This window comes from Salvelinus sp. IW2-2015, linkage group LG19 (genome assembly GCF_002910315.2).
Source record: "Salvelinus sp. IW2-2015 linkage group LG19, ASM291031v2, whole genome shotgun sequence".
In the NCBI taxonomy this organism is placed as follows: Eukaryota; Metazoa; Chordata; class Actinopteri; order Salmoniformes; family Salmonidae; genus Salvelinus; species Salvelinus sp. IW2-2015.
Window position 1 is genome coordinate 22,008,256 of NC_036859.1, and position 18,649 is coordinate 22,026,904.

Consider the following 18,649-nt stretch of genomic DNA (forward strand, 5'->3'; position numbering starts at 1 on the left):
TGTTACATGTTTTAAACTGCATTAATTCCAATTAAATTAATCCTCCACAGCCTGGGTCTGTCACAAATGTTGCTCATGATTACAGAAACAGCATTTAAAATGTAAATACCTTCTGTCAACCGTATTAATGACTAATTTTCAGATTAAACAATATTCCAAAAGTCAAAGACAACTGTCAAGCAACCGTCAGGGATTATCCGTTGCAAACATCATTGGTCTATGTTGGATTAGCCAAGACAAGGCACAGAAGGGGCACAGCATAATTTTAGCATGTACTGAACATTTTGGGGCGGTTGGTACAATATGCCTGCCTGCTTCATTTTTCACCTTTGGTCTGTTCACTCAGGGCCAATGGTTCACACGCACACTGCTGTCAAGGCAAGATGGCTCCGCAACGAGGATAAATAATGACAGATTTGATACAGGACGAGATGAGGGATTACAACTAAATTTAGACATGGGTTGAAAAAGACCACTTGCTTCAGTGAAGAGCCTTACATGACTCAAACGGTTACGTCATCATATCTACAGTAAAAAATGTAATGCATAAAAATAAAACTGTTCTTCTCTATTACATGGCCAATTGGGAAAACTTTAACAAACAACCACAATTTATTCAGCATTTAAATAAAGATTTTCTGTAATTTATGGAGCTCATCTCAATGACTGGTAACTGATGAGTAAATACTAACAACTGTGTTGAACATTGATTCCTTAGTTCTCCTGGTATTGCACCACAGAGAGTCCTATATGGACACGTCAGAATGTAATTGGAGGAGCTGAGGAGTTGTAATTGGGACTCTGGACTCCTGAATGAAGGAGTCAAAGGTTCAAGTCTCAAGTGGGTCTCTGCTAGACAGTAGACACTATATAGATTGAAAAGTTCAGCTGTGATTCAGCCACTGATAGTACTGTAAATTAGACTTTCAAGGAGGTTTGTCTGAGGCACTGTACAGCAATAGTGTTATTTTAATTAGTTGGAATTCTGAGTTATTCCAATGCATATTACTGTACCGCCTTTCAGCCCTACACACACACAAAGTATCAGTGGTGGAAAAAGTACTCAATTGTCATACTTGAGAAAAAGAAAAGATACCCGAATAGAAAATGACTCAAGTAAAAGTCACCCAGTAAAATACTACTTGAGTAAAAGTCTAAAAGTTTTAAAGATACTTAAGTATCAAAAGTAAATGGAATTGCTAAAATGTACTTAAGTATCAAAAGCAAACCAGACGGCACAATTTTAGTTTACATTTTTATTGACGGATAGCCAGGGGCACACTCCAACACATATAATTTACAAACAAATAATTAGTGATTAGTGAGTCCACCAGATCAGAGGCAGTAGGGATGACGACGGATGATCTCTTGACAAGTGTGTGAATCGGACCACTTTCCTGTCAACATATAATGAGTACTTTTGGGTGTCAGGGAAAATGTATGGAGTAAAAATTACATTATTTTCTTCAGGAATGTAGTGAAGTAAAAGTAGAAGTTGGCAAAAATGTAAAGTAAAGTACAGATACTCCAGAAAACGACTTAAGTAGTGCTTTAAAGTATTTTTACGTAAGTACTTTACACCACTGCAAAGTATACAACATTATAAATCAATCAGGGCATTTATTTTCTTTCAAAGGAAAATACTGTTTACATTTCTGCTAGAACTCTGAGTAGATCTGTCAGTAAGATATGCCCATGATAGACAACACCCTGTGTAGAGCATAACATGATGAATATGAATTACTGTTTTGACCTAATACATCATGGCTCATCAGCCCTGCAAAGAAAAAATCATTTCACGAAGACAACTGTCTTTGGGGATATCATTGGATACAAACATTGAACACTAACATCCACATCATTGGTCTGTGTAGTCCACTACAGTGCCTTAATTACATAACGCAGATACTAGATGATATAGCTGTAAAGCCACTAATATGCTCCACCCGGCCGGTCCACTCAGGCCCTGTGTCTCTGTTGCTCCATATGACTTTCTAAACGCTTCTATTTCCCCACAGGGCCTGAAACTGATACAGGCATTCTGCCTTTTCTCACATTAGGACTGCCTCCATTCTCCCTTCCCTCGCCCACTCTCATATCCCCTCTCTGTATGCGTCCCAAATGACACCCTATTCCCTGGCTTTATAGTGCACTACTGTTGACCAGAGCCATATGCACTATGAAAGGAATAGGTCAAAAGAAGTGCACTATAAAAAGGTATAGGGTGCTATTTGGGATACAGTTTCTGTCTTTATTGTTACGTCCTGCTGGCCAGAGGCAGCATGAATCCTCCAATGGAGACCATCCCTGGCGCACATGATGCACATTTAATTTGTCGGAGTAGGATGGAAGAGAAGAGAGGCGAGGTCTGTGGGGTCAGGGCTTAGTGTGTGTGTGTGTGTGTGGTGTGTGTGTGTGTTGTGTGTGTGTGTGTGTGTGTGTGTGTTGTGTGTGTGGTGTGTGTGTGTGTGTGTGTGTGTGTGTGTGTGTGTGTGTGTGTGTGTGTGGTTGTGGTGTGTGCGTGTGTGTTTGCGAGAGAGACACACTGCAGGGCAAAAGACTCTCCAACCCCTATCCATCAGAGACCACTGTAACACCAGTAATCCTTTTAACTAATCCATATTAATCTTTCAATATGGTAATCCGCTAGACATGATGCCCAATGGCACTTATCAGTAAACATTTCACTTATACACCTTATGACATGAATAATTGAATCCAATGGAAAATCATTGCAGTATCCAGGGATAATGACTATTAACATTGATGTGGTAAGGGGCTGTGGTGGCAGTACCTAGCTACAATACGGTATATTATGATTCTACACATCACAGACAAACTGAAATGGTCCACCCACACAGACAGTGTGGTTAAGAAAGCGCAACAGTGCCTCTTCTCGGAGGCTGAAGAAATGTGGCTTTTCACCCAAAACCCTGACTAACTTTTACAGATCCACAATCGAGAGCATCCTGTCGGGCTGCATCACAGCCTCGTATGGCAACTGCTCCGCCACAAAAAGTAAGGCTCTCCAGAGGGTGGTGCGGTCTGCACAACGCATCACCGGGGGCAAACTACCTGCCCTCCATGACACCTATAGCACCCGATGTCACAGGAAGGCAAAAAAGATAATCAAGGACATCAACCACCCGAGCCACTGCCTGTTCACACCACTATCATCCAGAAGGCGAGGTCAGTACAGGTGCATCAAAGCTGGGACCAAGAGACTGAATAACAGCTTCTATCGCAAGGCCATCAGACTGCTAAACAGCCATCACTAACTCAGAGAGGCTGCTGCCTACATTGAGACACAATCACTGGCCACTTTAACAAATAGATCACTAGTCACTTTAAATAATGCCACTTTAATAATGTTTACATATCTTATATTACTCATATGATATGTATATATTGTATTTTATACCATCTACTGTACCTTGCCTATGCCGCTCGGCCATCGCTCTTCCACATATTTATATGTACATATTCTTTTTAGATTTGTATTTATTAGGTAGTTGTTGGGGAATTGTTAGATTACTTGTTAGATATTGCTGCACTGTAGGAACCAGAAGCACAAGCATTTCGCTACACTCACATTAACATCTGCTAACCATGTCTATGTGACAAATAAAATTTGATTTGATTTATAAACTGGATGGTTCGAGCCCTGAATGCTAATTGGCTGACAGCCGTGGTATATGGTCTGGGTATGACAAAACATTTTATTTTTACTGCTCTAATTACATTGTTACCAGTTTATAATAGCAATAAGGCACCTCGGGGGTTTGTGGTATAAGGCCACACCCCCTTGGGCCTTATTGCTTAACTATATAATAAGCCCAACATTAATGTACTGTGTGCTGACACTGATGTGAGATACATTGTTAAAATACAGAACCTTCGTCATGTCATGATCATGTCCTGAACCTATGGCAGAGCAACACTAGTAAGTCCAATAACTATAAAGAGATATGTAGGCCGTCCACACCAAGTACAACTATAACGATAAAAAAAACTAAATTGTTCTAATTGAAGTGAACAGGAGTGTTCACACTACAACGATAACTACAAAAAGAGTGGAGAACGATAACGAGCTATCGTTTAGATCACTTTCTGAGCTATTTTTTCCCTCCGACAATAAAACATTGACAACCTATCAAAAATGTGTTCTATTAAAGCCTTCTTGGTTCTAAATGCGCGAGACTGCTCGGAGAGGAGAGAAGGCAGAGCACATGGTAAACTTGCCTGAATAAATGAGCATGTGTGAGCATATTGGTGGCCACGTTAATTATAGGACCAATCGGGAGAATGAAGATCCACAAACAGCGCATGAGACGGACATTTTTTCCGATAGTATATGTTAATGTCGATACATCCTGACAAAATACACACTATGACTGGCCTGCTAATATACCTTTCTGGACCTTGTAAACTGTTGAATAGACCATTAACTCATCCAAATGGTTGCATAATAAGGCTGTATGCAGTTATTTCGGCATGAAGCATTCAATACAGGACGTTTGAGCGGTTATTCAAATGAGCCTACATCACTACAGTTTACAGCTCTAGACAATAATTGTGTACACATTAATAACAATAATACTTTCCTCGTTGCACTGTGTTGTTGTAGCCTAGGTAGAATAATGTTATTGTCTAAAAAGGTAGGCCTAATCAATAGTGGAGCTTTGCATGTCCGTGACTGAAGAGCGCAGCCGGGAGGAACGCACTATGACAGATTCCTAATAGAAACCATACTATTTAACTAATGAATGACATTATATTGAGCTAATATTTAGCTTCTTACTTCATCTACACATCTCTAGCCTCTCTTCCAGTTGTTCCTGTGCGCTATTCCTCTTCACGTGAAAGCCCAGGAAAAGCTATAGGCTACAAAATGTATAGGACATGTATTTATTTATTTCAGCCTTTTTTTATACTAATACCCTGACTACACCGTTCGCGTCACGTGCGCGAGCGTTGCAAAATACATTTAGGAATCTATGTTATTCAATTATTGCACCCACACTGCTCGCGCACGTCAACGAGCGTCTGCGATGCCAAGGGCTAAAATAGAAGTCCTTTCTATTTCTGACGCAGATCGCGCTGCAAGTCCTGCCTCTCCCATCTCCTCATTGGTTTATAGAAGCAGGTACCCACGTGCCATCTCCTCATTGGTTATACCCACGTGGGTGATTGAAAGACGAACTGTTGCCTGTTGTCATGGTAATACTATGAAAGTTTAGATGCCAATCACCATATAAGTTCAACGATGAAAAAGCCTGGAAGGAGGAGAGATGACTAGAAACGATTCGGTTGACCGTTYTATGTGTTGATTAATTGTCGGAGTAGAGGACCTTGTGCATTTCAGGTAAAATAACAACTCAATGTTTATATCCCAGGACAAATTAGCTAGCAACAGCAAGCTAGCTAAATAGGACAAATTAGCTAGCAAGTGCAAGCTAGCTAGCTAAATTGCCATACATGTTTAATGCTTTTCGACCTGTCCCCAAATTAATGTAATTGGTTCAGAGTTTGTTTTGATATTTTAACCTGCGTGTTGTGATCGCGTTTGGTGTGGGGGGGACAAAATAGATTTATGCACGATGGCGCTCGCGTGCAGCCGGTTTGGGTTCCGTGTAAGCCTAATAGCCTTTTCGTGGAGAGAAGCAGGCTTGCTCTTGCTAATTGCTGAATGTATAATAGGGCTAGGCCAAATGAACTGTTGCACAAGACAGGCAGAGAGATGAGCACAATGAAAAAGAGGATCCAAACGAATTGACATCACTTGAATTGCTACATTTAAATATTAGTTTTTATGTTATTTTTCATTACATGTACATTGAAGTATTATTTGCAGTTGTCACTATGACAATGAACACCCTGAAGCACTGATGAATGGTCTATGTTATCACCTGATTAACAGGTCTACAGTGTGCAGTAGGATGCATTGATCAGCTGATTGACATGTGTACTGTAAGAAAGATAAACGGTCCATTGGTGATTATAGTTATCGTCATAGTTATCCTTGGTGTGGATGGCCCTTAAACCTTACCTTTTCAGCTGTTATATATCAGTCTGCAGTGTCCCTTCATTCTGAGGCAGATTGTCACTCAAACAATTCTTCATTTTATGTTAATATATAAAAAATAAAAATAAACTTTAATTGAGGTTTCTATTCTTAGCTATATGCCTGACTAACAGTTCCAAGTCCAACAGGATTGTTTAATTGGAAAGGGAATATCTGCTGTCACATGATGGGAAAAGAAACTGCTTATTACTGTATGTCTTTCCTCTTGTCTCCTAAAGCCATCTAGTTTTGACAACATTTGACATTGAGGACATTTTACATTGAGGATACAGTGATATTACATTTTATTTGACTTTCATAACCTTTTTCCAGCTACCTTGACAGTTTGTTGAAACTACACTAATCAGACAGTTGATGAGAATTGATCAAAGCTGCCACTCTGTCAAACTATGTCCTGTGGCATGCTACAGCCAATTTGACTGACTTAGAATTATAGCTCTCAACCAAAGATAAAAACATAGATTTTACAACACTCTGATGAAGCAATACTGCAGATGAATCATGCGAGGTAGGGGAGGGTAGGTAATTGCTATATTTGATTCAGGATATATACAATATGAAACAATATCTATATTCTCAAACCAAAAATATCCACATAGGAATCCTTGGTCATAAATTAACAAAATAAATTGATCATGGTCACAATAATGGCAAGCTAACATAATGTGGACTTCTAAAATGTCAGAGCACAGCAACATCAAACTGCAATCATACCATCTGTACAGTCTATTATTTATAGTTCATGACCATCCAGCTAAGCTTATTGTATTAACAGGTCCAGGGTTAATCCAATAGGGCTGTCTCAAATCCTCTGATCTTTTTCATGTGCAATGTACGTACAGGTTAAAACTGTCATTCTGCATACCTCAACATGCATTAGAGACAATACATCAGAAATTAATAGATCAATTATAAAGCCAAGCAAATGTCTCTACAATTCCTCTTTTTGAGAACAATACACATGCAATATGGCATTCTATATTTACATTTACATTTAAGTCATTTAGCAGACGCTCTTATCCAGAGCGACTTACAAATTGGTGCATTCACCTTATGACATCCAGTGGAACAGCCACTTTACAATAGTGCATTGTAAAGTTATGCAAGCAGCAAGATGAACATCCACAACATCACACCTGCCCTGACCCACCTGCTCACACCCCCATCTCCAGCGTCCCCATCACTCTCTGCCACATGGCCTGAACCTGCACCATTTTGTTTCTCTCAGTCGCCCACGCACTGTCAACATTTAGATAATAAATAATTGTATCTCTCCATTGTGTTACCAATGGAGGATTGGTTGATTTCCAGTTTTTAAGTATATGATTTTTCAAGATGATTGACGAGAAAAGTATCATCCAACCCATCGGGTATCTCACTACACCCCCATATGCCATGTCTTCAAATATGCAGACAGGCAGATTAAAAGTGCATTTACAGTGTAATATTTCTGACAGCCAACTTTCTTATTCCGACCATAACTTTTGGACTTTATAGCATTCCCAGAAGACATTGATAAGTGACTCATTGTTAGTTTTACACTTAACACATGACTCTGCCGTTGTGCTGTAGAATTTGTGTAATAAATTATATACATTAGTTTATACTGGATTAAGCGTGTTTTTCGTTAAATGTAATTTCGTTAGTTACATTTCAACAATACCTCCATCTTGTGCCAATATATACTGAACAAAAATATAAACGTAACATGCTACAATTTCAAAGATTTTACTGAGTTACAGTTCATATAAGGAAATCAGTCAATTCAAATAAATTCATTAGGCCCGAATCTATGGATTTCACATGACTGGGCAGGGATGCAGCCATGGGTGGGCCTTGGAGAGCATAGGCCCGCCCACTGGGGAGCCAGGCCCAGCCAATCTGAATGAGTTTTTCCCCACAAAAGTGTAAGTTCTTTTTAAGTCTTCGTTCCAACTGTTTAGATTTTTTTCTAAGAGATTGTCAGTTGGATAGGCTATCCGCAAGGTTTTTAATATATTATCTATCATATGAATATCCTTTTCTGACTCAAATTGTCACGATCGTTACAAGGAGTGGACCAAGATGCAGTGTGGTATGTTTCCATCCTGTAATATTGGAAATGAAAACTTCAAAGAACAAAACAACAAAAGAAACGTGAAGCTATAAATAATGGTCACAGGCAACTATACATAGACAAGATCCCACAAAGCACAAAGGGGAAATGGCTGCCTAAATATGATCCCCAATCAGAGACAACGATAAACATCTGCCTCTGATTGGGAATCATACCAGGCCAACATAGATGTATAATTACCTAGATGACCCACCCTAGTCACACCCCGACCTAACCAACATAGAGAATAACAGGCTCTCTATGGTCAGGGAGTGACACAAATATGATTCCCTTAAGATTGCTCTGATGTCCAAGAGATTTAAAATCTCAATTTCTTGATATGAAACTTTTAAGTTGCATTTATATGAAAATATCTACATTGGTCAGTCCAAAATTGCTTTTTAATTCTGCCATGGAAATAAATGTATTTCCTTTTAACAAGTAATTTATGTGGACCAATTTATCTGTGAATTCTGAAAGGTTATCCAAGGATAGTTCTGTCTCTTATACACATCTAGATGTGTATAAGAGACAGGAATTTAACTATATGTCGCAAGTAAAAGCCTTGGGTGGCGGGTTGATACAATTCCAAGTCAGGAAGGTTAAAACCACCCTCAGACTTAGGAAGATGTAAAACGTTCCTTTTATCCCAGGATGGTAAGAGTAGTAAAGATACTCTGTGGAGACCTTTGTTAAAMTTTTGTAACCAATCCAATTGTCTGGCTTTCCCTTCTGTTGCTGTGGCTTGGTGAAAGAGAGAYGACGAGAGAGACTAAAACAATTCTGTAGCCTTGCAGATGACAATGTCATGCCTTTGTTTTGTCATGGATCATTTAGAGAGCAAGCGGTTCAACTAGTTAGGCCAGGCACATCTTAATGGTTTCCTGGGAGTGGAGGAGGAACGGAGGGGATGGAAGCTATTTTCAATCCCCCCAAGACACACAAACCCAGAGCCTTGTTTTGGTGTTCATTGATTCTGTATCCACTATTTTCCACGAGACACTGACCTGATGTGACAATCTTAATACCGACGCCCCATTAAATATCTGGATACATATATTTACTGAATCCTTGGCTGTGATAGGATGAGGATAGGAAACCATCTCATGTATATGCAGTTAAAGCACCTGCTATGCTGTTATGGTGTCCAGAGCACATTAGTGTCATTGTCAGGGTCATTGTGGATGTCTCGCTGGGTAATTGACAGTCACAGTATTATTGAACACATTGCAGTTTGAGTGGAGATAATAAACTGTTCACTTTTCAGAGCTCAGTCGTTTTCTTTTACAGTACATATGTCATAACATGACCCGCTTCCGAAWTCACCGTCTGGGCTGAGATCGATGATGGTCTAAGTTTGCTCCAGGAAGCCCTTACAAACCGGTACAGTATTTACTCATACGGAATGTGAATGGATGGAAAAGATGAATAGATGAAACATTGACTTCTGGTGGAACTCATAACAGGCCCATACCTCCACTATTCTTGTTCTAGGATGAGAGGGCAACCTAAACGGAGACCACACTCCTAAAAACACAGTGTTCTTTCTAGCCACCCAGAACATACTATTGTCCTTAACAAAAACGTGCAGCCCCCTTTTCAACATTACCGTATTAAACTTATATGAGGGTGCTCATTAAATATACTGCATCGTGAACTGAATATTCACTGAGCATTCAGAAGGTAGCAGGCGGGAGGCTGGGGGGTTGAGGGGTAGAAGGTAGCAGGCGATAGGCTGGGGGTTAAGGGGTGGAAGGTAGCAGGTGGGAGGCTGGGGTGTTAAGGGTGGAAGGTAGAAGGTGGGAGGCTGGGGGGGTTGCAGGGGTGGAAGGCGAGAGTCTCGGGGGTTGAGTGGTGGTGAGGGTAGAGGTAGCAGGTGGGGAGGATGGGGGGATTAGAGGGAGAAAGGAAGCAGGTGGGAGGCTGGGGGGTTAAGGGGTAGAAGGTGGGAGGCTGGGGGCTTAAGTGATGATGCTCAGCAGCTATTTATACCTTCCTTCCTTATTGAGAGAAGCCCTCTTCCTCAGAGCTACCCTGCCCYACCCCAGCCCCAGACAGGGAAACACATAAATAAATGCAAAACCCCAGTGTCACACCACCATTATTACAGGAAAAGACTCAAATTAAAACAGTGGGGGAAAAGAGGATGAAAGAGGCAGGAGAAGTTTGAGGATGAATAAGTAAAGAGAGTGTTCTCCTTTTCCTGTCTGAAGCGCAAAGGAGCAGTGCATACAGCAGAAAGTCACTTACCGTATACTGTACTTTACTGTGACGGGAGGTACCATCACTAATGGGGTCACTATAACCTATACTGAGAGCTTTAGTGGTGAATCTACTTTATGAGCGTATATATGCTGGATATGGTGCCATGCACTGAACCCCAGAGTAATGCAGTATGCCAACTTTTGGCCTGGAAGCTAAATTCAGATGTAAAGCCTTAAAGATTTGAAAACCAACAGCTAAATTCAGATGTAAAGCCTTAAAGATTTGAAAACCACCACTGTGTAAGCACAGAAAAAGTCATTATTTTATTTGGATTTGATGGAAGCAGGTAGACATTCCGGTACAACGGTGTCCTTTCTCAAAGCAGTGTAATAGCTTCGTTCAACTGACTTCCCAGTAGATATAGGCTATATGTCATCCCCAGACCTGGTAATTACTGTATGTGCTAAGCAAACAGCTATCCATAGCATCAACTTTACCCTCTCTCTCTCTCTCTCTCTGAGCTGTGCTCCTCCTTCAGAAAGCAACACTTCCACAGCAGTGTGACCCCACCAGGAGAAACCCGAATGAAAAGCCAGGGAAAAGGAGCTGTCTCCTCTGTTGGGGCAAAGTGAAGACCCAGTAGCATGCTACATTGAGGTTGGTCCAGCCCCCAGCGGCACTAAGACTGGTCTTAGTATTAGTACAGCAGGGAAGTATGACCTCTTTCTACACAGATCAGTGGTTCTGAGCTTCTGAAGACAGGAGGAGCAGACCAAGTTATTATGACAATAACCTCAGCACAAAGGCTCATTGAGGATACTGTAGGTGTGTTCAAGTTCAGTTTTTAACCTAAAGTAGACAACTCACTCTTTCCCATCTATTCCAAACCATGGCAACATATGAGTTAAGGGGTTTTGACGGCGTTATCGAGAAAAAGAGAGAAATTAATCAACCTATGGGTTGGACACCAACCCTAACATGGGCTAAACAACACCAGCACTGCACTGAGTGGGTACTATTACAGCATTCATAAAACACTGCTCTCTCTACAACTCTGTGGTCCAAATATTCCAATATACTGCCACCATGACAGATATTTCCTTCCTCATGGAGAAAAGACGTTTTGCCATTACAATTTCTTAATTTGGTTGTTAGGGGTTGTGGAGATTGCAGACCCGTATTGACAGCTGACTTACTGCCATTAATTCCTCCTCRCCCACAAGAGAGAGAGAGAGAAATAAGAGTGTGAGAGACAGGGAGAGGGAGATGGARAAAGAGAAAGCTGAGTTGGGGTAGGGGATGGGCGTCCATTCCAATACAAGTAGCACCTGTCAGCTGGGTTGGGAGGCTGGAGTCTCCCATATCTCCCCTGACCAAGGCCTCCTCTCCCTGGGGCCTCCATCCCTCCCTCTACACTCAACCACCATCTATCTATATGCACCAGGCTGTGACTAAAACAGAGGTATTCTGCACCCAGGCACATACTCCACTGAGAGGAGAGGCAGGGAGGCAGCTAGCTACCTGGGCTGGCCATGATGCACAACACCATGCAGCCTCCTCTCACTCCATGCTASGGAAAGAGCAGGCAGTCACAACATTATATCAAATCTAATTCAATAGAAATAGTCAAATTAGAGGGCTGGTAATACAATGCCTGATTCAAATGAATCTGGCTAATGAACACTTATTCTGATTTGGGAAATTGGTTGACGACAACATATTCTTTCTCCATCCAAAAATGTTATCAACTGGACTTGTAGAGATAAACATATTTATTGATTTGAAATGGTTGGTCAATTACCATAATCAGGCCCAAACTATATATCCATGATACTTGGTCAACAGAAGCATCCGGTATCAAAGTGTGAGAACACTTTCCGAATATGCTGAGCTCAGCAAGAACACAGTTCAGCCACAACTTGATAAGCCAATCATCTTGTTCATTTTTTCCACTTTGAGCCTGTCATAGTGGGGTCATTAAAACAAACCATCCAGAAAACAGTAGATAAGATACTTAAGCCTAACTACTGCAGTTTCTCCAGGCAGACATTTCTGTAGGAAAGTGATCATCTGAGAGAAGCTGAGGTAAACCGACAAGAACAACACAGCTCGATGCTTGCATCTATCCAGCTGGACATAACATGAGGTAACGAAGGAAAGTCAACGTTGGAGCTCTCTTCTTTGCAATGACATACATATGGATTGCGGTTAAGCCCATGCTTTGTAACAGGCTTTAGAGCAAGTCCATCAACCACTCATTGAGGTCGGGTGGGAGGGGGTGTGTGCGTGCTTACGGGGATGTTTGCGCTAATGCGTGCTTGTCTGCGGAGTGAATGGCAACCCCTCAGAAGTGCTGATGTGGCTCCCAAAGACATCCCAGTCAACAACCGAAAACTCAGTGGAAACCTCAACCCAAATAAATAAATAAGAATGCATAGGAGTGGAAGGTCATGAGATAAAGAGTTGGTTCCCCACAACTCCCTCTCCAGCTCTACTTAAAACTCATTAGCAGGAGCTGTGTGGCAAAGGKCCAAATAAATAAGAATGCATAGGAGTGGAAGGTCATGAGATAAAGAGTTGGTTCCCCACAACTCCCTCTCCAGCTCTACTTAAAACTCATTAGCAGGAGCTGTGTGGCAAAGGCCTGGTGCTCACATGCATATATGATTGCATAATGAACAGGAAAGGCCTCACAATGACATTGTCGTGAATATGAAGGAATTATTCCTAAGGTAACTGGTATTACAATAGCTTTAAATTAAGTATGCCGGAAGCCTGAAAGCATAGGAATAACTCAAACGCCACACAACTATATCTTAGTTGACTGTGTTTTCCTGTATTTGAAAGAATACTGTTGTGTTTGTCAGTTATACTTTGATTTGGACTACAGGTGTTTCTTTAGATKAAATATTACAGGGGAGAGTGCTGATATGAAATCCATTGTTTCACCCGGGCGGGACAGAAAATCCTACAGAAACACTAGCTTTTACAGTAATTGGAGTAAACATTCCATCCACCACGTTTTAGAATGGAAAGTGGTTGCCAGAGAGAGTCTGCTGCTCGAAGACATGCAGGTCTCTATTCCTCTATTCATCTATTTTCAGATTACTACACACTATACTAATTAGAGTAATTAACTGTCACCAAATCCACTTTGCAGATTGAATAATGATTATGAGCTGTAATTAGTTTGCTGGCCTGGTTAAAGCCACAGTAGGACAATGTAAAAAGTATGACTATCACAGACCYAGGTTCGATCCCAGGCTGTGTCACATTCGGCCGTGACCGGGAGACCAATGAGGCGGCGCACAATTGGCCCAGAGTCATCCGGGTTAGGGGAGGGTTTGGCCGGCCGGGATTTACTTGTCCCATCGTGTTCTAGCGACACCTTGTGGCGGGCCGGGAGCCTGCAAGCTGACCTCCGTCGCCAGCTGGATGGTGTTTCCTCTGACACATTGGTGCGGCTGGCTTCCGGGTTAAGCAAGCAGTGTATCAAGAAGCAGTGCATCTTGGCAGGGTCATGTTTCGGAGGACGTATGGCTCTCGACCTTCGCCTCTTCTGWGTTGCAGGGATGGGACAAGACTGTAACTACCAATTGGAGAGAAAATGGGGTAAAAGTACAAAGAAATTAAACACATAAATACAAAATTAAACATGACTATCGCCCTAAAAATTCATGGTGTACAAGACACCTGTCTGATTCGCGCCTGTCTGAGTGGACTAATCCATTATGGAGGCTGTGGGGATGGCACAGTCCATCAGTCTGTGCTACTGAAATTATATATGGTTATATTATGTAAGAACAATGGTGCAACACTAATAAAAATAATATGACTTTATAACAAATGCATTTTCTCCCGCGTTGGATAGTGGTTGCTGTCCGGGGTTCTGAATCAGTGCGGTGTTGAATTGGCACCTTTTCCTAGACCATGTTGCTATGTGCACATTAGCAAAGTTATCCAGCATATTGGTGTTCTGAACAATGGAGGAGGAGGAGGCAGCAGCCCTTGCCTTAATTGACAAAGAAAAGTGAGGAGAGAAGGAATTCCAAATTAATTAGGTCTATAATCAATAGCCTAAGTGTTAAATGAGCCTGTCTTTATAAATCATCCATGTACAGTACATGTATACTGTATCTACAGAAATATGACAGATCCTGCTTCTGTTGCCTGTTTGAGTGTTTGTTTAATAGCCTACTGGTTCCATGAGCACCAAGCCTCACGCAAACACAACATGTCGAATAAACAATTTCCCAAATTCAACTGTTTTTAATCTTTTCTATGCTGTAATAAAGGCTTTACACTCTTTTTTCCATTAGAACAGCCTCTCTGGTATTATTTATAATTTATTTAGTGTTGTTTACACTGTTCCAAATTGTCTGAAAAACAATATTTATAATAATAATAATAATAACAACACTGTTCCCCRGGCGCCAAAGTCGTGGATGTAGATTATGGCAGGCCCACGCACCTCTCTGATTCAGAAGGGTTGGGTTAAATGCGGAAGACACATTTCAGTTGAATGCATTCAGTTGTACAACTGACTAGGTATCCCCCCTTTCCCTTCCCTTAGTAACAACAACCCTCCTTTTTCTTGATCTCCTTCTTATTGTTATTATTACTATTATTATTATGATCATCATTATAATAATAAGTTTGATGATCATAATAATAAGTCATGTAATTATCATTAGTAGGCTTAGTACAGCAGCCTTGGGTCCCGTGTGGCTCAATTCGTAGAGCATGGCGCTTGCAAAGCCAGAGTTGTGGGTTTGAGTCCCATTGGGGAGCATTCTGAAAACGTATGAAAAATGTATGCAATCACTACTGTAAATCGCTCTGTACTAATGACTAAAATGTAAATGTTGTATAACCACTATCGAGCTGTAGGCCTAAGAGCAGTTCTTCGGACTCCCTCTAGTCATTTGAGTGTCTTAATTATTTAATCAAACAGTGCGCTTAAAGCATCAGACAAGCTCAGTGCATATAGTCGATTTGAGTAATAGGACAGACAACTTTTTTGTTGTTGTCGGGGACAGCCCTAGTGAGAATGCTGTTCATTGACTACAGCTCAGCATTTAACACCATAGTGCCCTCCAAGCTCATCACTAAGCTAAGGACTGTGGGACTGAACACCTCCCTATGCAACTGGATCCCTCAACACAGGGGCCCTTCAGGGGTGCGTGCTTAGTCCCATCGTGTACTCCCTGTTCACGCACGACTCCAACACCATCCTTAAGTTTGCCAATGACATGGCGGTAGTAGGCCTGATCACAGACGACAATGAGACAGCCTATAGGGAGGAGGTCAGAGACACAACAACCTCTCCCTCAACGTGAGCAAGACAAAGGAGCTGATCGCGGACTACAGGAAAAAGAGGGCCGAGCACGCCCCCATTCACATCAACAGGGCTGTAGTGGAGCGGGTCGAGAGCTTCACAGACTTGAAAAGGGCACGATAACGCATATTCCCCTGAAAAGATTTGGCGTGGACCTCAGATCCTCAAAAAGTTATACAGCTGCACCATCGAGAGCATCCTGACTGGTTGCATCACCGCTTGGTTTAATAAGTTCTCGGAATCAGACTGCAAGGCTCAACAGAGGATAGTGCGTACGGCCCAGTACATCACTGGGGCCGAGCTTCCTTCCAACCAGGACCTCTATACCAGGCGGTGTCAGAGGAAGGCCCGAAAATTGTCAGACTCCAGCCACCCAAGTCATAGACTGTTCTCTCTGCTACTGCACGGCAAGCGGTACCGGAGTGCCAAGTCTGGGACCAAAAGGCTCCTGAACAGATTCTACCCCCAACCCATAACACTGCTAAACAGTTAATCATATGGCTACCTGAACTATTTGCATTGGCCCCCTTACTTTATTTTGATTTAATACAATTTTTTCACTGACTCTTGCATAGGCTCGATGTACACTCACTGGACTCTAACTACACACTCACACATACTACACTGACATTTCAACACACACACATGCATTTTGACGCCACACACACACATAAACATACATTCACATTCCTTCCCACTCTTCACATACGCTGCTGCTAACTCTATGTTTATTATCTATGCATAGTCACTTTACCCCTACCTACATGCACGTATTACCTCGACTAACCCGTACCCCTGCACATTGACTSTGTACCGGTACCTCCTGTATATAGCCTCGTTATTGTTCTTTTGTGTTACTATTTTTCCTTYAGAAAATGTTTCTTACTTTATTTAAACTCTGCATTGTTGGTTAAGGGTTCGCAAGTAAGCATTTCACAGTAAGGTTTTGTTGTATTCGGCACGTGACAAATACCATTGTATTATATTTGATACTGGTACCGCGTGTATACATCCAAGTTATCGTTACTCATTGTGTATTTATTATTACTTCTATTATTTCGCCATTTCTTTCTCTCTGCATTGTAAGTTAGTAAGAACTTCACTGTTAGTCTACACCTGTTGTTTATGAAGCATTTAACAAATCAAATTTGAATTGATTTGAGTATGGTTTGGGTCGGCACCCTAATGTGAAAAACGTACTACTTCATTAGTCATTAGTGTAAAGGGGGATCATCACCTACCCAGACCAGGGGGTATCTCCGGGCATGGTGGTATAGGTTTGGCAGTTGGTGGTGTGTGGTTTCCCTCAGGTCGTACGCTGGGCAGCAGCTGGTCTGCGGTGGCCAGGTAGCTGGCGAAGGTGGCGTTGGGCCGGCTGAGGTTGTAGTAGTAGTGGTGTCCGTTGCGGCTGGAGTTGCGGCCGTTGTTGAAGCGGCTGAAGATCTGATCGAAGCGCTGGCTGTAGACGTCGAAGTAGAGGATCATCATGATGACAAAGTGCACCATGCAGAGCAGCAGGACAGCCTTGCAGATGCGCTCCAGGGTCCGGCCTAACATCAGCCGAGTCATGGTTGAGCCTGCCGCCCCTGCCACACAGTCTAGGGCATCCGCTCGGTTGGTCACTCCCCTGGGCCTGGGCTGGCCTGGACAAATGCTGCACGCTGCCTCACTCTATCACCTGTGGGAGGGCCAGGGAACAACATTACATTATGTTCACACTAAATTGATATTTTGTTGCCATTTAAGTAAATTAGGCCCAACACAGGAAATGAGAAGCAAATCACAGTATCTGTATATGTCATGTACATGTTTCCAAGAAAATAAACATCAAGGAATAAAACAAAAGCAACCTACTCCACCCAACAACATGATTTGAAAAACATTTATAATAAAATGGCTTGACTGGACTCTCCGTTCTCTCCCCTGGCAGGATCACAGGTGGAAACATCATGGGGAAAGCACCAGATATCAAAGATAACCTAGCAGATAGATAGATTACCCAGGTGCAATGTGGTGGGAGGGCGGTGGGATGGAACGCCACTGTCAATGTCAGACTCAACTCTATCTCACCAGGCTGGGTCTCACTCATTGATTTTCACAGACAAGCACACAAAAACAATACAGTGTGTTTGATGAGGGGTTTTTAGATGGCGTATAGACGTAGGATCTTAATTTGATCACCCTGTTGTTGCAGGAAATGTCCTGCACAGCAGGAAAGCAAACTTGTTGTGTAATCGAGGTTTAAAAATGCTTCTAAAGTTTAATTTCCACTTGCCCTAATTTCCATTTGCCCCAACTAAAAACGTATCAAAAAAATGTTAATTAATTAAAATCCACACAATAATTCACATTTCCTGTTGCTGCAGGATTATTTTCCTGCTGCGAGAAACTGGTCAAATTAAGGTAGCCTACCTGTTAGGTCAGTAACCAAAAGGTCGCTAGTTCGAATTACCCAGCCAACAAGGTGAAAAATCTGCCAATGTGCCCTTCAGAGCAAGGCACTAAACCTAATTGCTCCAGGGTCGCCATTGATAATGGCTGACCCTGGCCGTGACCCCTCTCTCCGAAGGTGTCTCAGGGGAAGTTGGGATATGCAAAAAAATAAATGTCCATTTTACACATACGTATAATACACACTTGTGCATGTGTAAAACAGATCAAATCTAAGCACCTGTAACACTCTAGGTGTCGGGGTGTTTGTGGAATCAGACGCAGGAACAGCAGAGCTTCAATAGGTTGAGTTTAATTCCCAACTCGTACACAAACAATGTCCAAACCGGACTACTGGGTGTCAAATAAACACCTGTCTTCCAACATGAAGACAAAACCAGTACACACACACGAACCACTCCCGAAATCCAAAGAAACAGACGAACAATCCCGCACAAAGAAGCAGACAGGCTGGCTGACTAATAAAGCCACCCTG

The 18,649-nt window shown here is 42.0% G+C and overlaps 1 protein-coding gene across 1 annotated transcript in view; it reads right to left on the minus strand.

Annotated features, from left to right (window-relative positions):
- Nucleotides 1–18,649, minus strand: part of LOC111979246 (beta-1,4-galactosyltransferase 2-like) — a 169,247-nt gene that overhangs the window by 136,942 nt on the left and 13,656 nt on the right. Inside the window, exon 3 of the mRNA XM_024009650.1 lies at nucleotides 16,965–17,401. Within this exon, the coding sequence (XP_023865418.1) occupies nucleotides 16,965–17,292 (328 nt within the window). The 5' untranslated portion in view covers nucleotides 17,293–17,401. The remainder of the gene's footprint in view (nucleotides 1–16,964; nucleotides 17,402–18,649) is intronic.